The 24,600-nt window shown below is 39.4% G+C and overlaps 1 protein-coding gene across 2 annotated transcripts in view; it reads right to left on the bottom strand.

Moving 5' to 3' along the window:
* Positions 1 to 20,276, bottom strand: part of kcnk2.L (potassium channel, two pore domain subfamily K, member 2 L homeolog) — a 74,951-nt gene extending 54,675 nt beyond the window's left edge. The window contains exons 1-2 of one of the 2 annotated variants that reach the window (XM_018262591.2): positions 19,821 to 20,276; positions 9,911 to 10,221 (exon numbers count right to left, since the gene is read on the bottom strand). In XM_018262591.2, coding sequence (XP_018118080.1) covers positions 9,911 to 10,221; positions 19,821 to 19,824 — 315 coding nt within the window. In that variant the 5' untranslated portion in view covers positions 19,825 to 20,276. Of the gene's footprint in view, positions 1 to 9,910; positions 10,222 to 19,309; positions 19,393 to 19,820 lie in introns of those variants that run through there. The other variant, XM_041562541.1, reaches the window with a different exon arrangement.
* Positions 20,277 to 24,600: the final 4,324 nt, after the last annotated feature.

Genomic DNA, 24,600 nt, shown 5'->3' with positions numbered 1-24,600 from the left:
TATGGGCTGTATAATATATAGGTAGTGAGTCTATTATCTCCAGGGACTTGGAAAAGTTATAAAATCAAAAAGTTATTTGCTCCACCACCCCTAGGCAACAAATAGAACAGGGGAACAGAGCACAAGCATATTACTGGCTGTATAAGGGCACTCCAGTTCCAGATTCTGTAAAGGACCCATAGTGTTAACGTTTCCACTGTCCCTTGTTAGTAACCTATGTCCTTTGGGGAGGGGGAAGTATTCCCCATTGGTCCTGGGGTGTTACATCATTTCCTGGTTCTCTAGTGTATTAAAGGGGAGAGAACATGTGCTTGTCACTTGATTCCACCATGACAGGAGATGGATCTCCCAGAAGACCTGCAATAGAGGTAGGCCTCAGTATTCAAGGAGAAGAGGTTGGAGCCTATGGTTATCATCACTTAGTGAGACCAGGGTAACATTATGTTATAGTACATGTCAAGGGTTTACAGTAGTCAGGACTAGTGAGCAAGAAAAGTCCTGTGTTCTGCCAAGGAGAAGTACTGAGGTTAGTATTCCCACCAGCATAGGTACTTCAGTGTGGGAGGGCTCATGTCCACAATAAAACTTGTCTCCTGTAAATTATACAACCTGTGTCAGCTCAATCTTTTGGTACAAACACTGTGTTCATCTGTATTATTCACAAATCAAATACCCCTTTCAGTTGCTCATATGACTAAGGGTAGAACCTTCTTTCGAAGCATCATTGAATATCCAAGTGCACTGAGGCTACAACTTTGGTGAGATTAAACATTAATGAATGTTGTACAAATATTACTGGATCTATCACCCCAGTAATTAAGTGCACAAAGAAAATACTTATTTGTTCAATAAACCATTGTTTCATTGTATTGCCCGGAAAGATCTGACCCTCCTTGCTCTACACATTTTAGCTGGTCTGTGTGTCGGACCCTGGGTAATTCTGGATTGGGAACAAAAGAAGTGCTCAGTGCTTATGAGTCCCTGTAAAATATATATGATGTATTTATTGGAACATATCTTCCTTTAAATAAATAAAGTGTACCGTATATACCCGAGTTTTTCAGCATCCAAAATGTGCTGAAAAAGTCTACCTCGGCTTATACTTGGGTCAGCGGTACCCGACCCGAGATTGCAGTCACTTTTAATCATTCCTATACCAACAGTACACTTGGGGAGAGACTGCAATATCCCACAATGCCCTCTGTTAGTTATATGAAAGAATAACAATGCGCCCTCTGTTGGTTGTATGAAAGAATAACAGTGACTGCAATATCACACAGCGCCATCTGTTGGTTATATGAAAGAATAACAGTGACTGCAATATCACACAGCGCCATCTGTTGGTTGTATGAAAGAATAACAGTGACTGCAATATCACACAGCGCCATCTGTTGGTTATATGGAAGAATAACAGTGACTGCAATATCACACAGCGCCATCTGTTGGTTATATAAAAGAATAACAGTGACTGCAATATCACACAGCGCCATCTGTTGGTTGTATGAAAGAATAACAGTGCGCCCTCTGTTGGTTATATGAAAGAATAACAGTGACTGCAATATCACACAGCGCCATCTGTTGGTTGTATGAAAGAATAACAGTGACTGCAATATCACACAGCGCCATCTGTTGGTTGTATGAAAGAATAACAGTGCGCCCACTGTTGGTTATATTAAAGAATAACAGTGACTGCAATATCACACAGTGCCCTCTGTTGGTTATATGAAAGAATAACAGTGTGCCCTCTGTTGGTTATATGAAAGAATAACAGTGACTGCAATATCACACAGCACCCTCTGTTGGTTATATGAAAGAATAACAGTGACTGCAATATCACACAGCGCCATCTGTTGGTTATATGGAAGAATAACAGTGACTGCAATATCACACAGTGCCCTCTGTTGGTTATATGAAAGATTGACAGTGACTGCAATATCACACAGCACCCTCTGTTGGTTATATGAAAGAATAACAGTGACTGCAATATCACACAGCACCCTCTGTTGGTTATATGAAAGAATAATAGTGACTGCAATATCACACAGCGCCCTCTGTTGGTTATACGAAAGATTAACAGTGATGGCAATATCAAACAGCACCCTCTGCACATGGTAGTGGGACAGTGGGACAATGCACACAGTAATCCGTTTGGCAATTCTCTGTCACCATCAACTTTGCAAAGAAGTCCGGTTGATCGCTGGGGGGGGTCGCTTTGCAGAATGTGCGCTGCTGGGAGACGGGGCTGTAGTTGTGTCTAGGCTTATACCAGAGTCAATAAGTTTTCCCAGTTTTTGTAGGTAAAATTAGGTACCTCGGCTTATACTCGGGTTGGCGTATACTCGAGTATATACGGTATCTCCTTTATGTGAGAGAGAAAGTTGTCTAGAAACCATAATGCATAGACTCTTCTCGGGTCAGTCAGGGACCTTTGGCTGAAAAAGTGCCAATTTCTGCAGCTCTGTCATAATTTTGACAAACTATTCTTTAAAAGGGATTTCCTCAAAATAGATATTATCATTGATGACAGCTAAGGAAAAGATTTTTTTAATTAAACAACTGCTTCCTATAGGAAAAGGCTGTTTGTCCACTGAAACAATGTTGTGTTTTGCATGTTGTACCTGCATGAAAGTCTGGTTACAGATCAGGTTGGGGGAAAATAAAGAATGATTACAGAGATTATATAAAGTTTATGGCATCAAGAGAGCTGAGGAGATAGCATAGAGGGCTGCTCCTGCAAGGGAATACCTATACTGATGGTTTTATTATTATTATTATTATTATTAATAATAATAATAATAATAATAAGTATTGATTATGGCAGCTGTGGTGTGTAGTGTATCATAATGTATCATAAAATAATTTAAAGTAGATGAGCCATTGGTATTGTTCTAATTCAGAATCTGCTTGGATTTATGTCTCCCAGATCATCACCATCTTTCCCTGTTCGAAAAGCAAAATGGGAGGTGGCAGGTGATGTCACATGGGGCGTGGTTGTGATGTCGCGGGGCAGGGTGATGGTGTAATGGAGGGGGGTCTGTGACATGGTGATTGACATGTCAATCTATGGGAGTCCTGCCTGTTTTTCCTAATTTGGAAAATTCTGGAAACCGGGTTGTCTCTGTAAAACCCAGACTATTGGCTACCCTTCATCCTGATATTGGCAATTCTTGGCCCTCTCACTGGATCCAACTGAATTTATTGACCATCTACGTTTCTCTGCAAAAGGTTTGTTTTTAATCTACATTATTTGGTCTGTATCTGTACATTTTCCAAAGTGATATAGTTGGGAGCACAAATGTATACAGGTAGAATAAACAAACTCATATCATTACCAGCAGAACTTGGGTAAAGGCAAAATCCCAAAACGGAAGGGAAGATTTATTTCTAGGAGGATGGTGCCACAAAGAAAAATTACACTTTCCCTCCAAGTAATCTGTAACGTAAATAATGGTAAGATTGCAAATTCTGATGACTATTTTCCACTATCATCCTCATACTGTATTTTTTTTATCGTTTTATATATTATTGTTGTAGCTTGTATATATGTATCATTATTAAGTATATTCAGTGCTGCAAACAGATATTGAGGCGCAATGGGTGCCTCTTCTGTAGAGCTAACATTATATTAATCAAAGAGTGACGTTAGAGATCTCCACAGTCCACAGTGAAATACCACCTCTCTCCATTCATTTCTATGGGGTTTTTAAAGGCGTATTTATCAAAGGGTGATAGTGAAAGTTCTCCATTTGAAAAATACACCTTTAAAAATCTCATAAAAATGAATGGAGAGAGGCGGTATTTCACTCTGAGGACTTTGGAGTAGTAATGGGCAAATTTTTCCTGTTTTGCCGAAAAATACGTGAATTTCCCGTGAACTTGAATTTTGACGCCCGCATAAATTTTGATGCCAGCGTAAAAAGTCAATGGCCATCCGAATAACATTGACGCGTGACAGTTTTGACACGAGCGACTTTTCCGACGCGTGCCTTTTCCATTTTATGCCGTTGCCGGATTTTCGCTGGCTAATTTATTCGCCCATCACTACTGTGGAGATTTCTAACTTCACGCTTTGATAAATATACCCCTATAACCCTCGTGTCTAAGGAGTAGGGGGATTAATTAACATGCCCAACACCCCAGGCTACTGACATGGACAGTTCCCAACAGGACAAAACCAGGTCTTTGCAGTGACTTTGTAGAGACATCAAACCTCTAACCTCCTCCTTGATGCTCTTTAACTTGTTAGTTAATCAGTGACTTGAAGGGGGCCACATGGGACATAACTACACAGTTAGTTTGCTTTTGATCCCAAGCATCAGATTCAAAAGCAAAATAACTGAACAGTTATGTCCCATGTGGCTTCCCTTAATATCGCTGATTGGTTACTGACTGGTAACAGGTTACAGATCTGCAAAGCAGGAAGTAGTGTTCTGGCTATTATGTTACACATCCTGTCATTCCAGCCTTTATACATTTTCGGCTAACTAACTTGAAAACATGTTTTATTTCACACAGCTTATCTATTTACCCAGTTTTTTTTTTTTACACTGAACAATTCCTTTAAATTCAGACCTTTTCTCTTTCTTTACAATATTCTATTCTGTAGCAGCGAGAAAAGATTATGTACGTGGCCTTGGAAATTATTGTAAGCTACAGAAATGGAATTCAGTGAGGCAATTAAAAGTAGAGCGTGAACATACGGTTACTGGTCATTAGTTGAAATGTACTTTAGTAAGGCTTGGAGACTTGGTAAAGCAAAATCAAGCTAATTTCTTCTAATGTCTAAAAGGCTCAATATATGTAACCTTCCTTGACAAAACTGTGTTTGTGGTCTCATCTAAGCGCTTGTGAGAACATTTCTTTAAATCTCCTATAGACATCTATCTCTCTCTCTCTCTCTCTCTTTGCAATTTTGGCTTTGTTGGTCAAAGAAATGGGATGAACTCAAGAGAAATCTCCTTTGGAATCTTGTATTGTGATTGACTCAATGAATATCCAAAATGTTCTCTAGTCTCCACATTAATTGACCCTGTATCTGTAATCTATATACGTCACATTCATTTCTAGGATGGCTCCTGCTTTGAATTGCACAGGTCTGGGACCTGTTATCCAGAATTCACGGAACCCCTGAGTTTTCTGTAATTTGGATCTTCATACCTTAAGTCTACTAGAAAAATCATTTAAACCTTCAATAAACCCAATAGGCTGGTTTTGCTTCCAATAAGGATTAATTATATCTTAGTTGGGATCAAGTACAAGCTACTGTTTTATTATTACAGAGAACAAAGGATATTTATTTTCAAATGTGGATTATTTAAATAAAATTGAGTCTATGGGAGACTGCCTTTCCGTAATTTCTGGATAACGGGTTTCTGGATAACAGATTTGATATCTGTATCAGTGATGGGCGAATTTGTCCCAAAAAATTAGTATAACGCGAATTTTGACGCCCATGTCAATTTTGACGCCCACATTAAAGTCAATGGCCATCCAAATAGTGTTGATGCACGACAGTTTCACCGGCGCAGTTTTGTGAATTTATTCACCGGCAGTGAAAAGCAGAAATTCTCCACGAATTTGCGCCAGCCGAATGTATTCGCCTATCACAACCTAGAACTGCAATGCAATGCCTTCAGTACCTAGAATCCTTCTCTTTAAGCAGAGCAGTTTCATTAATTTATTCATGTTAACTCATACTATTGAAAACGTTGGGATGGGCAGTGCAGAGAGGAGTAGTACAGTGATTTGCACAAATAATCTAATTTCCTAGTAAAGTGCTGTCCAGATCCTGCAGTTTATAGCTTGTTACCAGTGGCACTGATCGGAAAGGTATGTGTTGTATGGGTTTGTTCCTTCCAATAATGTGCAGTAAACCTAATGTTAGTGGAATGTTTGGCCTTGAAATCAGAAGTATGCAGTTTTGTGGAGTGGTGCTTTGGAAATTTAGTAGTGTACTGCTTGGATTTTTTGACTTATACGAGTGATAAATCTCCATAGACTATATACTGTATATTTGGTATTGGCACATTCAGGAGACAGAACTTTCCAAATCTGCTGTGTTCTCATGTATAAAATAAATGATGTTTCTGATATATGGGAGCAATGTAATAAAAGTCGCAAAACAATTTTGCACCAATAAGAATAAAAATTCACATCTGGCAATGTAATATTCTGGAAGGTGTTGCAATCTTTTGGAGCAAACATAACGGAGGTCATTTATAAAGTTCGCACAGCACATATTTATTTGCAAATGGTTGAGACAGCTGTTTGCGTGAGTGCGAGGTTGTTGTGCGCGAAAATAGAGTTTACAGTTACATAAATTCGCAATTTTGTTCTGTTTTGCGAATATTTTCTCTGTTCACAAAATATTTGCAATTTGCAATTTTTGCCATATTTAAAAAGCTCTTATAGACATTCGACATTGCACCATGTGCAGGACAAATATATTCACTGCGCAAACCAATCTGCCCTACACAAAGTTTATAAATGAGCCCCAACATCTTTTTCAATAAGAAGTTTTTTTACATTTACTGCGCAATGGCGCAAACTATAAAATTCGCAAACTCTCTTACACTGTCGGAAGTGGTCGCTAAACAGTTTCCGGGTTCGCAAACGCTATATTAATTTTGCACAAAGCTAAATTTGATCGCACAAAGGCATAACTTTTCGCATTGCGAATAGTTTTTCCGTTACTGACTTTTAAAATAAAAGCTCGGGGCATACAGCTATAGCCTAGTGAAGTGGCAGCATATGATAATAAGTGAATTTAAATGGTAATCATTTGGATAGTATAATCCCCAGGTCCAGGCAGGGAGTCATGTAGCACTTTGCTGTTCAGGTGACCGGTTGCAGGTATATACATTATAAATACATATACAACAAGCCAAAGCCTTGGGTTAATCAGGGATTTTCAACCAAGGTTTTGCTTTATTCCCTTCCTCAGCTGCCCAAACCTGAAAGTAACCCTGAAATGTTAGTTGCAGGATTGACTACAAACCACTAATATCTGATGCAATATAATCAGTGAATTTATTTTATCTCTCTCTTTCACATTGTTTATTTATTGACATACTAATCACTTTTCCTAAACCTTCAATCCAAACATTTTTCTCAAAACCCAATTATCTTTCATTCCCTATTTCATCCTCCCCTTATCTCTCTATAGTCTGTGCTCCTACTTTGATTTAACAGGCCCAGTACTTGGTGTGTTTCTAATCTTTGAAGCTTGAATGTTTACTTTTTAAATCAGCCCATCAATCAAACTGAGTTTAAAAACCTCATTCTGAAATTCAATGCAAAAACAATTTACTAAGGCTCGGCCACTATAGACTTGCCAATTATGCAGACAAATAAGCCATTTTGCTTGTGAAAGAGGTTTGTCAGGTTTTATTGATGCACAGCGGCAAAAAAAGGCATGAAAGATTTAGCTATAGCTATATAATACAGCCAAACCATGTGGATTCATCCAGTTATTTTCATTGTGCTTTATGAGAAATTAAAGGCATCATTAGTGTTCTTCCTCAACCCAAGCAGACAACTCAACTATGCTCTCCACCAGTTGGGTATTTCAAACTTCAGACTGTAAGTCTATAACCTACATATGCTCTTATAAGATAACAGGCAAATTGGGTTGAAGGAGCTGATTTAAAACCAGAAATTCTCTGAAAACTATATGGAGAGAAATAGTAATAGGTCATAGAACTCATTTAATAGCATAAGGTGCAGTGCTAGGTGCAGAATTCAATTCTCCACCAGTTGGGTATTTCAAACTTCAGACTGCAAGTCTATAACCTACATATGCTCTTATAAGATAACAGGTTTCACCTGGGGCAATTACTTTATAATACAATTTGGGGTTCAGAGCATCAGTTCAATGTAACAGAAAAAAAATTGGGTTGAAGGAGCTGACTTATAACCAGAATTCTCTGAAAACTATAAGGAGAGAAATAGTAATAGGTCATAGAGTTCATTTAATGGTATATGGTGCAGTGCTAGGTGCAGAATTGCACCCACCGAATGCACATTTAATTATCCTACCAAGGTGCCAGTGCAGCAAACTAAGGCACAAGGATTCTCAGTAACTAACACTAGCTTTGACAAGGCACCTATAGGCACTCAATGTGGTGCCAGTTTAATCCTGCTTGCTACGCCAATTTGTAAGCATATTTTTTAAAATCTGGTGCAAAATGTCGACATATTTTCCGAACAACAATGATTTCCATTATGTCATGAACTCTTATTCTCAGGCAGTTAAACAGAGCAACCTCAGCTCAAATCAAAAAATGATTTCTAGAACTACAATCCCTGGTGGAACACAGTGGAGCCTAATTGTCTAGATGCACAAACATCTAGGGAGAACCATAATAATCTGACAGAATGGCTGTTGTTCAAGGCAAACTTGTGAATGGGATAGTATGGAGATGCTAAGCACTGGTGTTATGCTATTTCACTGTGTCACATGCTGGTGTTGTCAAGGTAGAACCCTAGGGTATTATTAACACTTAAATAAAGTGCCAGACCTTTACTTGCAACTGACTGTGCATTCCCTCCCTAAACATATTGAAATAAGTCAAATATCTGTCAGCGCTTTAACTGTGTCCGGGGACTAATTATCACTTGATTCACATGATAAATTCAGTTATTACCCTTTTAAATTGAGAGTCGGCCCCTGGCAACCCCTTAATATATATCCCTGTAACAAAGGATTTTTTTCTTGGGAAAGAAAAACGAATCTAGGAACACTGGATAAAAAATCATTTCAATTTTGCCTGTTGTTTGAGTAGATTATTGCTTATCGAATGAGATATCATTTAGGAACTGCCTCAGTTATTATGGGTTTTTGATGAGATTTGCTGAAATGGATACTAACCTCATCTGAACTCAAAATCAACTTAATTATTTAAAGGTTCTGATTAAACCCCCCAAAAATGCACATGCATCTGCCTGAACCAGAATAAAAAGAAGATGGGAGAATCCAAAGAATATGATGACAAAGATCTTTTGCAGAAATACTCTGTGCCAGTGCAGTTTTTAGTAAACAGGAACAACAGTCTGGGTATCAGGTAAGGGATTTTAATTACTGGAGGATGTCTAACAATTTGGCATCCCCCCCAGTGATTTAAACTTTCGTTTGCTATTAAAAAGTCTTGTCCTCAGTGTACAGCCACCCTTTAATGCAAAGCAGGGCATAAAGTGCACAAAATAGACACAGTCCGCTATTTATTTAAGCTTTGCACTTCAAAACAGAGCACAGAGACCTGCATTACCCCAATGAATACAGCCCTGGCTGCATTCAGCAGCACTGTATTCATGGGGGTGGGTGGAGAAAGGCACATAGACCTATACCATCCTGCCCCCTAATTTACATTTCATTCAGATGCTCAAGCTAGGTAGCATGTATGACAGGTAGTACGGACAGGGCTACCATGCTCCCACTGATACTGGATTGAAGGCAAAAGATGAAGAGAACATTAAGAACATTCATGAAAATAAGCTATGATACAGAGTGTTCTACTTCTTCCTACATCTTGCAAAAAATTTGCTGACATAATCTAAATACAATATGTATATATAAGGACTGGTAGACCATCACAGACTGCACATTGTGTTCTTATAGAATACCTGCTATTGAATCATTTAATTGCATTACTGGGTAAGGATTGGTAAGGATTGGTACCATAACCAGGGTGAGAATTCTGTTTATTTTATTTTTTCCCTAATGTGGACATTATGGAACATCATTTTTCACTGACTTACAGTGTCTTACATAGTAACTATGTAACTATATGGCAAGACACTGTAAGTCGGTGAAAAATTATGTTCCATAATGTCCACATTAGGGAAAAAATAAACAGAATTCAAAAACTTTCAAAAACAGAAATTAGAAGGAGGTGGTTCTCCCTGAAGTTACCTGAATGAGTTCATCCAGTTCCGTGACATTGACACACGAGTGATTTAAGATGAAATTATTCTTTTGAATTATGATGGTGGTTCTCTGTGCGCTTTCATGTGGCTGCTCCAGAGCTTTGAACACAGTGGCGCCTATTATGAGATAGAGAACCACTACCAGAAAAACGGTGGATACTGTTTTCCATTTCATTACATTAACTGTTATCTCCCTGTTGTCCCTGGTGGACACCACGGCCGGCTTTGCAGAGAAGGACAATCTTGGCTTTGAGTTCTGTGTTGCTGATTTGGGATCCAGTAAATCTGGTGCTGCCACTAAAAAAAAAAAAAAAACACCAAGAATAGTAAATTTTATGTTTGTTATTATTGTTATTATTGGGCCACTAAAACATAATTATATATCAAACAGAATTGTCATATTAAAGGGATACTGTCATCAGGTTAAACAATGAATAAATAATATGAAATATTGTATAGTAGGCCATTTTTGGGGAAAATAATACAAGAACGATCAGAATATTATCTGGTCTAGTGTTGTCTTGCTTTACAGCAGGGAGTAGGAGTCATTTGCACTTAGAAGACAAGGTGCAAAGTGCAAAAAAAGGGGCAATCCAACATTTTTGTGCATTTTACATCTTACCTCCCAGACTAAATGAATTGCCATAGGTCTCTAAGCATTGTATTAATGAAGGATGTGAGGGGTGCATGTAGTCATCCCCACCCTTTGTGGGACCTTAAGGGGCCTATTTACTATCATGTGGATTCCTTTTTTTTTACAGATAGTATTTTTTCTCTAAAAATGTCTGTTTTTTATTTTCCTAAAACTCTAAATATTGGAAATTTATCAAGTGTAAAAACCACAAAAAACTCTTATACAAAATTTCTCCAAATAAAAACAGTTGAGGTCCCATAGAAGTCAAAGGAAGTTTTGCTGATCCTATTGGACAATTATCCAAATAGACTGATATTTCTAGATAAGTTGAATTTATATAATTAGAAGCACTGTGACTTAAATTTATAGCATTTAAACACCCACCCCCAAAATACCAATTACAGTCATTTGTCATTAAGATGGATTGCTGCTGGATTAGTTAGCAGCAAGTACATGGCATTGCCTAATTATTAAAGAGAAAAAATGGAATCAGTCAAAATAAAGAATTTATAATGATTCCCTTGTGGGTTTCCAGAAGACAGATACAATAACTGCACATACATAAATAAGATCTAAACATCTCATGTAAAAAAGGAAAATAGAATCATAAAAAAGGGGCAATGGTGTCAGCCCCCAGTTTCCATCCCCTGATCCCATTTGGGAAATATGCAAAAAAAACACAACAAAAGACAATAAGTAGAAGATCTAACTGAATTGCTCAAGACCTACTAATTAAAGAAAATTGTGGTAAGAATACTTTGATGTTACATCAATAGTCATCATCAGTGGACACTTTCACTAGAACTAGACTAGAAATGGGATAAAACGGTTTAATAAAGCCAATAAGGATGAGACAATGGAGAATGGTAAGTTTGAAGGCCTATATATACATTTTACAAACATGATGAAAAATATCACACGAGGGATAACTAAGGAGGTTACATTAACTTGACTTAAAAAGGAAACACCTGATGTTCCAGATATTCATGTGTTGAAGGAAGTCAACATTCACAGGTCTTATCTTGGTCCAACAGATTGATTTTATGCAAAGTCAACATTTTGGCTTTATAGGTCTGTATATGTATGTGTAAATACACTGGGTTTTACTTGGAAAGGTTGAACTTAATGGCCTTTTGTCTTTTATTCAACCCAAATAGGTTTATACAGTCACTAGGCAATACCACTAGCAGGCTACTTGTAATGGGAATATGACACTGGGAGGGCCTAGGAAGGTTAAATGGAAGTCTGTAGGCAGGCAGTGCGCAGTGAACAATTTAGGATTATCAAGTAGAGTCAGGAATAGCTTCATAATTCCAAGGGCTTTTAGCTTTAAGACTTGAGTCTCACTTTGTTGTACAATACATTATGTTACATATGACTTTCCTTGCCTTCTCTTCCAACAAAAGGATTTTTAACTTACTTAGAACCTGATGGACAAACATCTTTTTCAGACCCAATGAGTATGGAGCTCCGTGTTGCAATAGTCCCAAACAGGCGATGTGTTTAGAGTGATGGATGGAAGCGATTCCTGGAAACATACATCAAGGATACAAGCTTCTACAATTATTCTTTCCTCCACAACAACTTGTTTTTCTCTCGACAAATGGTATTTTCCTGCTCGCTAACCTGATGTTTCCCTGTGTTCTCTTTTTTTTTTATTCGGTTTTCAGGGAAAACATTTGGCCGGCATGAATGTGAATATGATAAGATCTGATGCCATAAGCAGAAACTGTAATTAATTAATCTGGTCCTTTTGCTGCAGGCATTTCGTTCCAATCATTTCTGTTCATTTAAACACAGCATTGTATTTAGGCCTATTTTTATGGTCCACACTTGAGTCGTGGGGCTACATTTATTTTCTTTTATTAAGACTAATTTTAACAGGTTCTTGGTGTCTTTTTTGAACCATAGTTCCATATAGGCTTCATAGGTCCGTGTTGTCTCTCAACTGGATTATGTAATAACATTTTAAATACCAATACACAAAGCACACACATAGACATCTTCTAGATCTAAATTCAAGATATCTGTCTCTATCACACATTTCTTGTTAATCAAAACAGGAAGAATATTATTCTACACTCCATTAAGTACCAGTGAGCACCATGGAGCGAATCTCTTCCGGCTTCTACTTGCTTCAAATTTCCTGAGGCAAAAGCATTCGCAGTTAAACAAAATAGCCGACTTTTTAGTTAAAGTACGGCTTCTTGTTCTACTGCGCATGCACAGCCACGCGAAGAAAGAGGAAGACGGAAAAGGATCGCTCCAGGGTACTCACTGGTATAACCCCGGGCCGGTGCAGTTTTCTGATGATAGGAGCACCGGCCCAGGGTTTCAGGTAAGTAACTACAATCACTTGGGGGTGCCTAACCTTTGGCAGCCCCAAGTGCAAGATGACTTTCCTTCTCCTTTAAAGAAAGGGTTGAAAGGTGCAAAAAATGGGCACAACCCACCATGTTTCTTGGACTGCCCTGCACGTAGAGGCATTACAATTCTACTCCAAGATGAAGCACTAATTATCCACATGAATACAACACTGCCTGCATTCAGTTGCACTCATGAGAGGCAGGGAAAGTTTGTAGGCTTCATTTAGATGTTCAAGTGAGCAAAGGCCATCAGTCCCTGCCCTGGCAGATAGACATCATTATGGACACTACAGTTATTTTCATTATCAACTAACTGATTTACCATTATGGACTTTGGCAGGAACCCAGAACACCCACAGGAAACCCACTCAGACACAGGGTGAACATACAGACTCCTTACAGATAGTGCCCTGGGCACAATCAAACCAAGATCCTACCAAGCAACAAAACGAACTTTGTGCCACCATGATGCCCTGATTTACATTCAGTTCATATCCAAATCACAATCACTTCGTACACATCTGCCAAAATGTTCAAATTATCCTGATAATAATCCCAATATGCCTCTACTGATACTCAGGAGCCTAGTTACATCTTAACATCTTCAGGATTCATTAATCAGGTTTATGCTGACCAAGTGATCTGAATCCCAGGACAAGTGTAATTACACTGCTTTATATTATTCTGCCGTCTATTTCCCACACAACAATAGCTGAGGAAAGCAGTATTGTCACGGTAGGGAAATTCTATTACAGAGGGGGAAATTCAGTGCTAACTGAATAAGCATCAGTGGGACTTTATAATGTCTCAGCTTAACCCATACCGTCATCCAGCTGTGACTCTGCTTGAACTCTTCTCCCAACACCTTATTAAGGGACAACATATCTGCCTGCCAGATGCCCAGATCAGAAAACACGTTCCTAATGGTTCCTGAATATGCTGAATTGCCTCTTCACGTACACCTGTTGCTAGACAGACTGTAACATCACGAGTCAATAGAACTGCAAAATAAATCTTAAATGCTTTGTACGAACTCCATTCAAGAAACAGCATTCTCAATGTATGGGCTCTACAGGATTCATTTCATTAAATATTGTGTTCCTTATGTGGGTCTCTCTGAGCATCATAATATAAATATATTGCAAATTAAATCTGGAAATGATATTTATGGAATCATAAAAAGAGATGTTCAAGGTCTCTGGCATTCTTGTTCTGTATAGCTTGCAGATTGAGAGTGAAGAAACGATTTGCCTAAACTCAAAAGAAGCTACAGATAAAGATGGATACAGAGAACACTGAGTTTTTTACCCCTGTATAATCAGAACGATGATTGTATAGGCTTGCAAAACTGTAGCATCCCTGGTATTTAGAGATAAGCAAATAAGGTTTAATGCATGGGTCATTTACTACATCCAGGGCAAGGTGCAACGTGTAAAAAATGGGTGCAACCCACCATGTTTATTGCATTGCTCTGCACCTAGAGCAGGGGTCCCCAACCTTTTTCACCCGTGAGCAACATTCAGATGTAAAAAGAGTTGGGGAGCAACACAAGCATAAGATCCTGGGGGTGCACTGCCAAATAAGGGCTGTGATTGGCTATTGGCAGCCCCTATGTGGACTGGCAGCTTACATGAGTCTCTGTTTGGCAGTACATCTGGTTTTTATGCAACCAAAACTTGCCTCCAAGCCTGGAATTCAAAAATAAGCTCCTGCTTTGAGGCCACTGGGAGCAACATCCAAGGGGTTGGGGAGCAACATGTTACTCACGAGCTACTGGTTGGGGATCACTGACCTAGAATATCTACACTCCAAAATGAAGTACAGAGACCCTCATTATCCACATGAATACAGCACTGCATTCAGCAGCACTCATGAGTGGCAGGCAGGGGAAGGTACGTAGGCATCCCCTAATTGTCATATAGATGCTCAATTTAGGAAGCACCAGTGAGCAAAGAACATCAGTCCCTGTCCTGGTAGAATTTACAATTTAGTTTCCCTATCATAGACACTAGGGTTATCAAACTGATTTACCAGTTTGTCTTTGGAATTTGGCAGGAACCCAGAGCACCCGCAGGAAACCAACTCAGATCCAGGATCGACATAGAAACTCCTTGAAGATAGAGCCCTGGGCACATCAAACTGAGCAACACTACTAACTTTGTTTGCCACCAACCCAAACTTTTTTGCACATGGCTATGATTGATGCCGCTTGGGCTTGTTAATCAGTGCTTAGAGCATTTTGAAGACCTTCAAGATTTATCTCCTAGAACCCAAAGGACACTTGCAGAAGACTAGTTTTTTTTTAAAGAACGTGCCTTGTAGAAATGAATATTTATACAAACAGTAGATTATTTTTATAGGTGTTCAAAATTCAGAGCACCACGCTAGATAAAATCACATCTCCCAAATGTTTTGAAAATTTACAAATATGGTTTAAGTATTGTCATAGGTTTGCTTAGATAAAGGAATCTTTGTGCAAATATGTTACTGCGTAGTTTGTGCGAAACTTTCTTTCTTCAGAACTAAATTTGTGTTGGACCCTTCTCGATCCTACCCTTGGACTGCTGGGTTAAGGATAGGGATGTAAGTCACCATCTATAACCATATAAGATGTAGGCTAGTTTGTAGGCAAGAGTGGGTCAGACTAAAGACTAGCCATAGCATTATATTGGCTGAACCTCAAGTGCCTAGTCCAATAGGGATGCCACAACAATTACACTAGTTCTTTGTTTTATATTCAAAAACAAAGCACAGTAATTGGCAAATATTGGTCTACACAAACAATACAATCTATTCATAGAGTGATGCACAGTTACTGATCCACCTCCTCATTCAATCTGCTAAGTAGGAACATTGGCTTTCAGATTTCCATAGACAATTTTAAGGAACAGTAACATCAACAAAATTAAAGTGTTTTGAAGTGAAATTACTGTTTCCCTGCACTGGTATACCTGGTGTGTTTACTTCAGGCAGATTACAAAGTTTAAAAAAAACAAGCTGCTGTGTAGCCATGGGGGCAGCCATTTGAGGTACAGGTTGCATAGCCGATGCACGCTGTAGAATCCCATTATTTGCTATTACAGAGCTTATCTGTTTTCTCTGTGCCTTTTCTCCTTTTTTTCTGCTTGAATGGTTGCCCCCGTGGCTACACAACAGCTTGTTTACATAAACTATAGTAGTACCTATCTGTTATCTACTGTGTATCCTGTGCTTAAACGGCTGCCCCCATGGCTACACAGCAGCTTGTTTATATAAACTATAGTAGTACTTATCTGTTATCTACTGTGTATCCTGTGCTTGAATGGCTGCCCCCATGGCTACACAGCAGCTTGTTTACATAAACTATAGTGGTACTTATCTGTCATCTACTATGTATCCTGTGCTTGAATGGCTGCCCCCATGGCTACACAGCAGCTTGTTTATATAAACTATAGTAGTACTTATCTGTTATCTACTGTATATCCTGTGCTTGAATGGCTGCCCCCATGGCTACACAGCAGCTTGTTTACATAAACTATAGTAGTACTTATCTGTTATCTACTGTGTATCCTGTGCTTGAATGGCTGCCCCCATGGCTACACAGCAGCTTGTTTACATAAACTATAGTAGTACTTATCTGTCATCTACTATGTATCCTGTGCTTGAATGGCTGCCCCCATGGCTACACAACAGCTTGTTTACATAAACTATAGTAGTACCTATCTGTTATCTACTGTGTATCCTGTGCTTGAATGGCTGCCCCCATGGCTACACAGCAGCTTGTTTATATAAACTATAGTAGTACTTATCTGTCATCTACTATGTATCCTGTGCTTGAATGGCTGCCCCCATGGCTACACAGCAGCTTGTTTATATAAACTATAGTAGTACTTATCTGTTATCTACTGTATATCCTGTGCTTGAATGGCTGCCCCCATGGCTACACAGCAGCTTGTTTACATAAACTATAGTAGTACTTATCTGTCATCTACTATGTATCCTGTGCTTGAATGGCTGCCCCCATGGCTACACAACAGCTTGTTTACATAAACTATAGTAGTACCTATCTGTTATCTACTGTGTATCCTGTGCTTGAATGGCTGCCCCCATGGCTACACAGCAGCTTGTTTACATAAACTATAGTAGTACTTATCTGTCATCGACTATGTATCCTGTGCTTGAATGGCTGCCCCCATGGCTACACAGCAGCTTGTTTATATAAACTATAGTAGTACTTATGTTATCTACTGTATATCCTGTGCTTGAATGGCTGCCCCCATGGCAACACAGCAGCTTGTTTACATAAACTATAGTAGTACTTATCTGTCATCTACTATGTATCCTGTGCTTGAATGGCTGCCCCCATGGCTACACAGCAGCTTGTTTACATAAACTATAGTAGTACTTATCTGTTATCTACTGTGTATCCTGTGCTTGAAAGGGTGCCCCCATGGCTACACAGCAGCTTGTTTATATAAACTATAGTAGTACTTATCTGTTATCTACTGTGTATCCTGTGCTTGAATGGCTGCCCCCATGGCTACACAGCAGCTTGTTTATATAAACTACAGTAGTACTTATCTGTTATCTAATGTGTATCCTGTGCTTGAATGGCTGCCCCCATGGCTACACAGCTGCTTGTTTATATAAACTATAGTAGTACTTATCTGTTATCTACTGTGTATCCTGTGCTTGAATGGCTGCCCCCATGGCTTCACAGCAGCTTGTTTATATAAACTTTAGTAGTACTTATCTGTTATCTACTGTGTATCCTGTGCTTGAATGACTGCCCCCATGGCTACACAGCAGCTTGTTTATATAAACTATAGTAGTACTTATCTGTTATCTACTGTGTATTCTGTGCTTGAATGGCTGTCCCCATGGCTACACAGCAGCTTGTTTATATAAACTATAATAGTACTTATCTGTTATCTACTGTGTATCCTGTGCTTGAATGACTGCCCCCATGGCTACACAGCAGCTTGTTTATATAAACTATAGTAGTACTTATGTGTTATCTACTGTGTATCCTGTGCTTGAATGGCTGCCCCCATGGCTACACAGCAGCTTGTTTATATAAACTATAGTAGTACTTATCTGTTATCTACTGTGTATCCTGTGCTTGAATGGCTGCCCCCATGGCTACACAGCAGCATGTTTATATAAACTATAGTAGTGTTTCTAAAGAAATCACAGAACTTTTACCAATGCAGCACAGCAGTACATTATTTATATATATATATATATATATATATATATATATATATATATATATATATATATATATATATATATATATATATACTTTAAAATGCTTTTATTTCTTGGTGTTACTGTTCCTTTAAGGGCAAGTGACCCAGTACAAGTTAAAAAATCATCCTTTATGTTCAGAATAACTTAGGCTTAGAATGTAAAGGATGGGAACTTTCCAATAATAACCAGGACACTCTCAACCAAGAATTTATAACCGTGACCAATGAAATATTATAGCTACGAGGTCCAATTTCCAATCATTATTTTTTGGCTGATTTCCCTGTTGCCTCTGGTCCCAAACATACTGGATAATTGATGTTATAATGTCATATCACCCATAATATGAATTCATTTTAAAGCAGCAATACCCATCCAGCACCCTTCCTCTCCCCTAAAATGCCCAACTTTTCCCAACTGCCATCCTGGGAGAGGTAATTCATTCACACCTTGAACGTTGCTCCTGACCGGTGTATGGCATGGACTTGTGATGATGGGAGTTATAAAGTCACACTATGAGAACTGCATCAATTGTGGTGTTTTCTCCAAATATTAAGTGTGAACATTTCCTCGATAAAAGCTGAACTCAAACCTCCTCCAACTGTGTATTTAAAGTGGCGCTTGGGGATCTCCAAGAAGCACCTCTGCTATAGACTCTGCACTCATCAGTAAAGAGCTGATCGGATCAATAAATGGTAATTCCCACCTCTGCTCCGTCACTTTGTTAACAGGCAAAGGCATATTTTAGCATTTCGTATTGCGCTGCAGATGGTTACCAGCCTCACTCATAAATGGAGGGGTGGATATGCTGCTTCATTGTCTTGGGGGGAAACCCATTGCATAAAATGCAACAGGGTGTTAATTAGGTATTAATTCGTATTACGGAAAGGGCATCTCCCATAGACTCCATTTTATCCAAATAATTCAAAGTTTTTTTTAAAAAAATCCTTTTTCTTTGTAATAATAAAACAGTACCTTCTATTTGATCCAAACTAAGATATAATTGATCCTTATTGGAAGCAAAACCGGCCTATTGGGTTTATTTAATGCTTCCATGATTTTCTAGTCGACTTAAGGAATGAAGATACAAATTACGGAAAGATCCGTTATCCGGAAAACCCCAGGTCCCGAGCATTCTGGATAACTGGTCACATACCTGTATATACACTGGTGCTAAAATGCAGCTCCCTGGATCCAGAGACCCTTAGAGAAGGTCCTGAGCTTTCCGATATTGTCAGGGTCCCCTATTCTCCAAGTCCGGACTTGACCAGATCTCGTCCTGTGTTACCAAACCTGTAGATTCCTATGCCCATGCTTAATTGTCAGGCACTGAAATATTTACAGTTTTGCACTATATTCCCATCTATTGTCACCTCCCCTGTTTCCCCCACAATTTCCTTTCAGAATAATAAAATGACAGATGGGGGGAAGTAATAATTTGCAAAACTCTCCGGTGCATGAAAGCCAAGGGGGATTCCAGTGTCTCAAATGCTAGGCTGTCTATATAATGCACAGCAGAAATCCCAAGGATAGGACTAATAATATATATAAGACAGTTCCCTGGGTGCTGCATCCCTTGCCTTCTCCCCCGCTGGCCGTCAGGACTCACAGATGACAGTTGCAGCAGCAGCATTACCCTGACACAGTTGAGAAGGAGCATTACTTACTCATTTCCACGTTCTGTGCAGCTTCTTTCCTGGACAGCAAGACATTGTTTGAGGATGGGGCTGCTGTCGAGTTCAGGAATAAATGGTTGTTTAAAGGGAAAAAAAAAGGACTAATATTAAAAATAGATAATGGTGATAATCCACAGGGTTAGTCTCCTGCTCCCCTTCGGAGGAATAAAAAAAGGGAGGAGTAGCAGAAAAGGAAAAGAAGGGAAATGTGCAGAATAGAGGGAGAAAGGAAGAGTGAAAGGAGGAGAAGTCTACTTTGGCCACATGAGCTGGGAATAAGGAGCAGAATGGGGAGGGACAGGGGGAGAGGCAGGTGCAAGGATTGGGGGGTCGTTATGTAACTGGAGGAAGGAAGCAGATCAGCTCAGCAATCTCTGTGTGTGTTTCAGCCTCAGCACTGGTCTCCACAGACTCAATGTTTCAGCCGATATAGAACAGACTCCAAGCCCATCTCCTCCCTGTCTGAGCCATTCTGACTGATGCCACCCTGCCCTAATGAGGGAGGAGAGGGGCTTACACCTCACATGGGGGCTGCAAGGACACCTCACCCGGGGGAGAACTGCAATTATCAAATGTGCCTGCTTCCCTCCTGCTGATGTAGAACTGCAACTCACGGATACAGCAGACATTGCAATGGTAGGGGTTTTTCAATAGGAAGAAGATTAATAGGTTCAACATGAATAACTCAACGACATATGGTAATTTTAATTAGGATATCTGAATACTAAACAGGTGCCAGATGACACTTTTTTTTACTCCTTTTTTTTATTACACTTTTTTTTAGAGGTGTAACCTAATGTTTAATTACTGATGAATTTTGGGTCATTTATTGCAATATTTTTTATGTCACAAAGAAGGATGTTGTTTCCAGCTGTATTTCACACAAGCTCAAGGCCCATAGGATGCAAAGTCCCTTGTGACCTGTATATGCAAATAAGAGTGGGAAAGCACAGTTATGCTAAGCATTTTTACCTCTCAACTGACCTGGCATCACTGAAGCACATATAATAGAGAGAGATGGTGCCTATAGTAACAGTGTAGTAATAGTCTCTGGGAAGGCAGTGTGACTGTGGGATAGCAGGTATAGTAGGGAGAGATGGTGCCTATAGTAACAGTGGGATAATAGTCTCTGGGAAGGGAGTGTGACTGTGGGATAGCAGGTATAGTAGGGAGAGATGGTGCCTATAGTAACAGTGGGATAATAGTCTCTGGGAAGGGAGTGTGACTGTGGGATAGCAGGTATAGTAGGGAGAGATGGTGTCTATAGTAACAATGGGATAATAGTCTCTGGGAAGGGAGTGTGACTGTGGGATAGCAGGTATAGTAGGGAGAGATGGTGTCTATAGTAACAGTGGATAATAGTCTCTGGGAAGGGAGTGTGACTGTGGGATAGCAGGTATAGTAGGTAGAGATGGTGTCTATAGTAACAGTGGATAATAGTCTCTGGGAAGGGAGTGTGACTGTGGGATAGCAGGTATAGTAGGGAGAGATGGTGCCTATAGTAACAGTGGTATAATAGTCTCTGGGAAGGGAGTGTGACTGTGGGATAGCAGGTATAGTAGGGAGAGATGGTGTCTATAGTAACAGTGGGATACTAATCTCTGGGAAGGGAGTGTGACTGTGGGATAGAAGGTATAGTAGGGAGAGATGGAGATGACACGAAAGCTTGAGTGCTTTTATAGAAGTCATGGAACTCATAATTTGCAATAGTGCATACATTATTCCATAAATAAACATATTTGCGTGTATATGTGCGCATAGAAATGACTTAACTTGGTCTGATGACATCATTCAACGCTGCTTATAAGGATATATTCTACAGGTTCTTCATGGCTGTTGTGTATTCTATAAATTCAGCTTGTTTCTTTTCCATTGGTCAATAGTTTAAGGTAGCATCTGCTGAGTCTTTTAATTCTGAAATAAAATAACTCCATATGATTCATATCAAATATTTAGCAACAAGAGCTGAACATCTCTTGCAAGAAATCTCCTGGCCCAGTGCCACCCCATGTTGTTTATAGAACCCTTATAAATAAACACTGGTTCCAGTTGAGGGGCTAATCTAGGCACAAGCTCGTGAAAGAATTCCCCTTCCTTCCAGCTGCTCTGCTTGGTGCTTGTAACTACTTCCATCTATCTGATTTGACTGTTTTACGGAATGGGAAAACCACACCTGTTCTTTGGAAAACGGCACAGATACACAATTGTGTGGCCAATTTAGCCATGCCCTGGACAGATGCCGGCTATATAATGGGCCTAGTAAAGTCAATTATTAGTAAAATGGGACAAAGATAAGACAGTGGTGTTGGGGCTTTCAAGTCTTTCCAAGAGAAATAGGAGATCTTGAATTCTGGAGGGATCACAAAAATCACTATCCAGTTCACAGCCTCCAGTTGGACAGGCCTGGCCTACAAATTAAACACAGACAAAATTTGGGTTGCTGCTCCATAGTAAAGCTTACCTCTTCCATCTCCCCACAGTTCAAATTATACAATGGCACCATTGCTTTAGCCTGTGTTTTGGACGTGTTCTTTGGTGAAGTTTCAGTAGGGTGGGCAGTTCAAAGAAACCATATTATTTATTGTTTCTCAGGGGTCCCAACCCCATAAACTTAATTCAAATGTAAAAAGAGTTGGGGAGCAACTTAAAAATGAAAACTTCCTTGGGGGTGCCAAATAAGGGCTGTGATTGGATATTTGGTTGCCCCATGTGGACTTGCAGCTTACTGGAGGATCTGTTTGACAGTACATCTGGTTTTTTTTGCAACCAAAACTTGCCTCCAAGCCAGGAATTCAAAAATAAGTAGGACAATAAATGATAATTATATTATTTTGCTTTGTTAAAAGATGATACAATTTCCTACCAAGAATGTATGACTTAAGTCCCTGCCAAAGGTAAGCTTACACTCTAATTTCCCTTAAAGGAGAACCAAACCCTTGCTAATAAAAACCCCTACCCTACATAGACACCCCTTTCTGCTCCCCCCCCCCCCCCCACCAGCCTAGGTGGTACCTTTGGTAAATGACCCTAACTCTTTATTTACTCCTTGGTACAGATTCAGAGCATCAGAGTTCACGGGCGCCATCTTCTTCTCTTCGGTAATCTTCGGGTCTTCACTCGGTGCTTCGGCGATTTCCGGGACTTTTGGCACATGCGCAGTTGTCGCGAAGCAGAAGATTGGTCCATGCACCAAAACGCAGATCTCTTCCCGAAGATTACTGAAGATAAGAAGATGGTGCCTGTGAACTCCGATGTCCTGAATCTGCACCGAGGAGTAAGTAAAGAGTTAGGGTAATTTACCAAAGGTACCACCTAGACTGGTGGGGGTGTCTAGGAGGGGGTGTCTATGTAGGGTAGGGGGCAGGGGTTTTTATTAGCAAGGGGTTGGTTCTCCTTCAAACCCATGAACCTAAAATTATGTGTTTGGACTGTGGGAAGACACATCTTCTATTACCGTCCTTATGGAATCAGAGGGTTTACAACAGGAATGGAATATTCCTTCCTTGCTTAAACACATAGTACAAGCAACAAGCTACAATAACCTGCACTATACTGATATAGGATCCGTTATCCGAAAACTTGTTATACAGGTATAGGATCCCTTATCCAGAAACCCGATATCCAGAAAGCTCCGAATTACGGAATGGCTGTCTCCCATAGACTCCATTTTATCCAAATAATCCAAATTTTTAAAAATTATTTCCTTTTTCTGTGTAATAATAAAACAGTCGCTTGTACTTGATCCCAACTAAAATATAATTAATCTTTATTGGAAGCAAAACTAGACTATTGGGTTTATTCAATGTTTAATTGAATTTCTAGGAGACTTAAGGCATTAAGACCCAAATTACAGAAAGATCCGTTATCCGGAAAACCCCAGGTCCCGAGCATTCTGGATAACAGGTCCCATCCCTGTACAGAAATCTCAGAACCAGCAAAACCATCCTATTGGGTTTTTTTAACGTTTAAATGTTTTTTACCTATTACTGCTCTTAAGGTATGAAGATCAAAATTACAGAAAGGTCTGTTATCTGAACAACCGCAGGTCCCAAGCATTCTGGATTACAGGTCCAATACCTGTACAAGGACCGAGCTACAACAGCCTGCACTATACAGGTATAGCATCTGTTATCACGAAACCCGTTATCCAGAAAGATCCGAATTATGGGAAGGTGGTCTCCTATAGACTCCATTTTATCCAAATAAGTCACATTTTAAATATTATTTCCTTTTTCTCTGTAATAATTAGGGATGCACCAAATCCAGGATTCGGCTCGGGATTCGGCCTTTTTCAGCAGGATTCAGATTCAGCCGAATCTTTGTGCCTGGCCGAACCGAATCCTAATTTGCATATGTAAATTAGGGGCGGGTAGGGAAATCACATGACTTTTCGTCACAAAAGAAGAATTTTTTCCACTTTTTCCTTTCCTACCCCTAATTTACATATGGAAATTAGGGTTCGGATTCGGTTCGGTATTCGGCCGAATCTTTCACGAAGGATTTGGGGATTCGGCCGAATCCCAAATAGTGGATTCGGTGCATCCCTAGTAATAATAAAACAGTCGCTTTTACTTGATCCAAACTAAGATATAATTAATCCTTATTGGAGGCAAAACAATCTTATTGGAGTCCCCTTCCAAACACTTTAAATAATTGTTACATTTTTTAAACATATAATACAGCGTCACACATTGGTTATTGTGGTCACAGTTGGTGGAAAATTAAGTTAGTGAGCCAAGGAAAATCTTTGCTTTTTACTGACTTTAGAAAT

Source organism: Xenopus laevis, chromosome 5L, assembly GCF_017654675.1.
Source record: "Xenopus laevis strain J_2021 chromosome 5L, Xenopus_laevis_v10.1, whole genome shotgun sequence".
NCBI lineage: Eukaryota > Metazoa > Chordata > Amphibia > Anura > Pipidae > Xenopus > Xenopus laevis.
The sequence above is the reverse complement of the archived record's forward strand: the minus strand, read 5'-3'. Positions and strand labels throughout refer to the sequence as shown.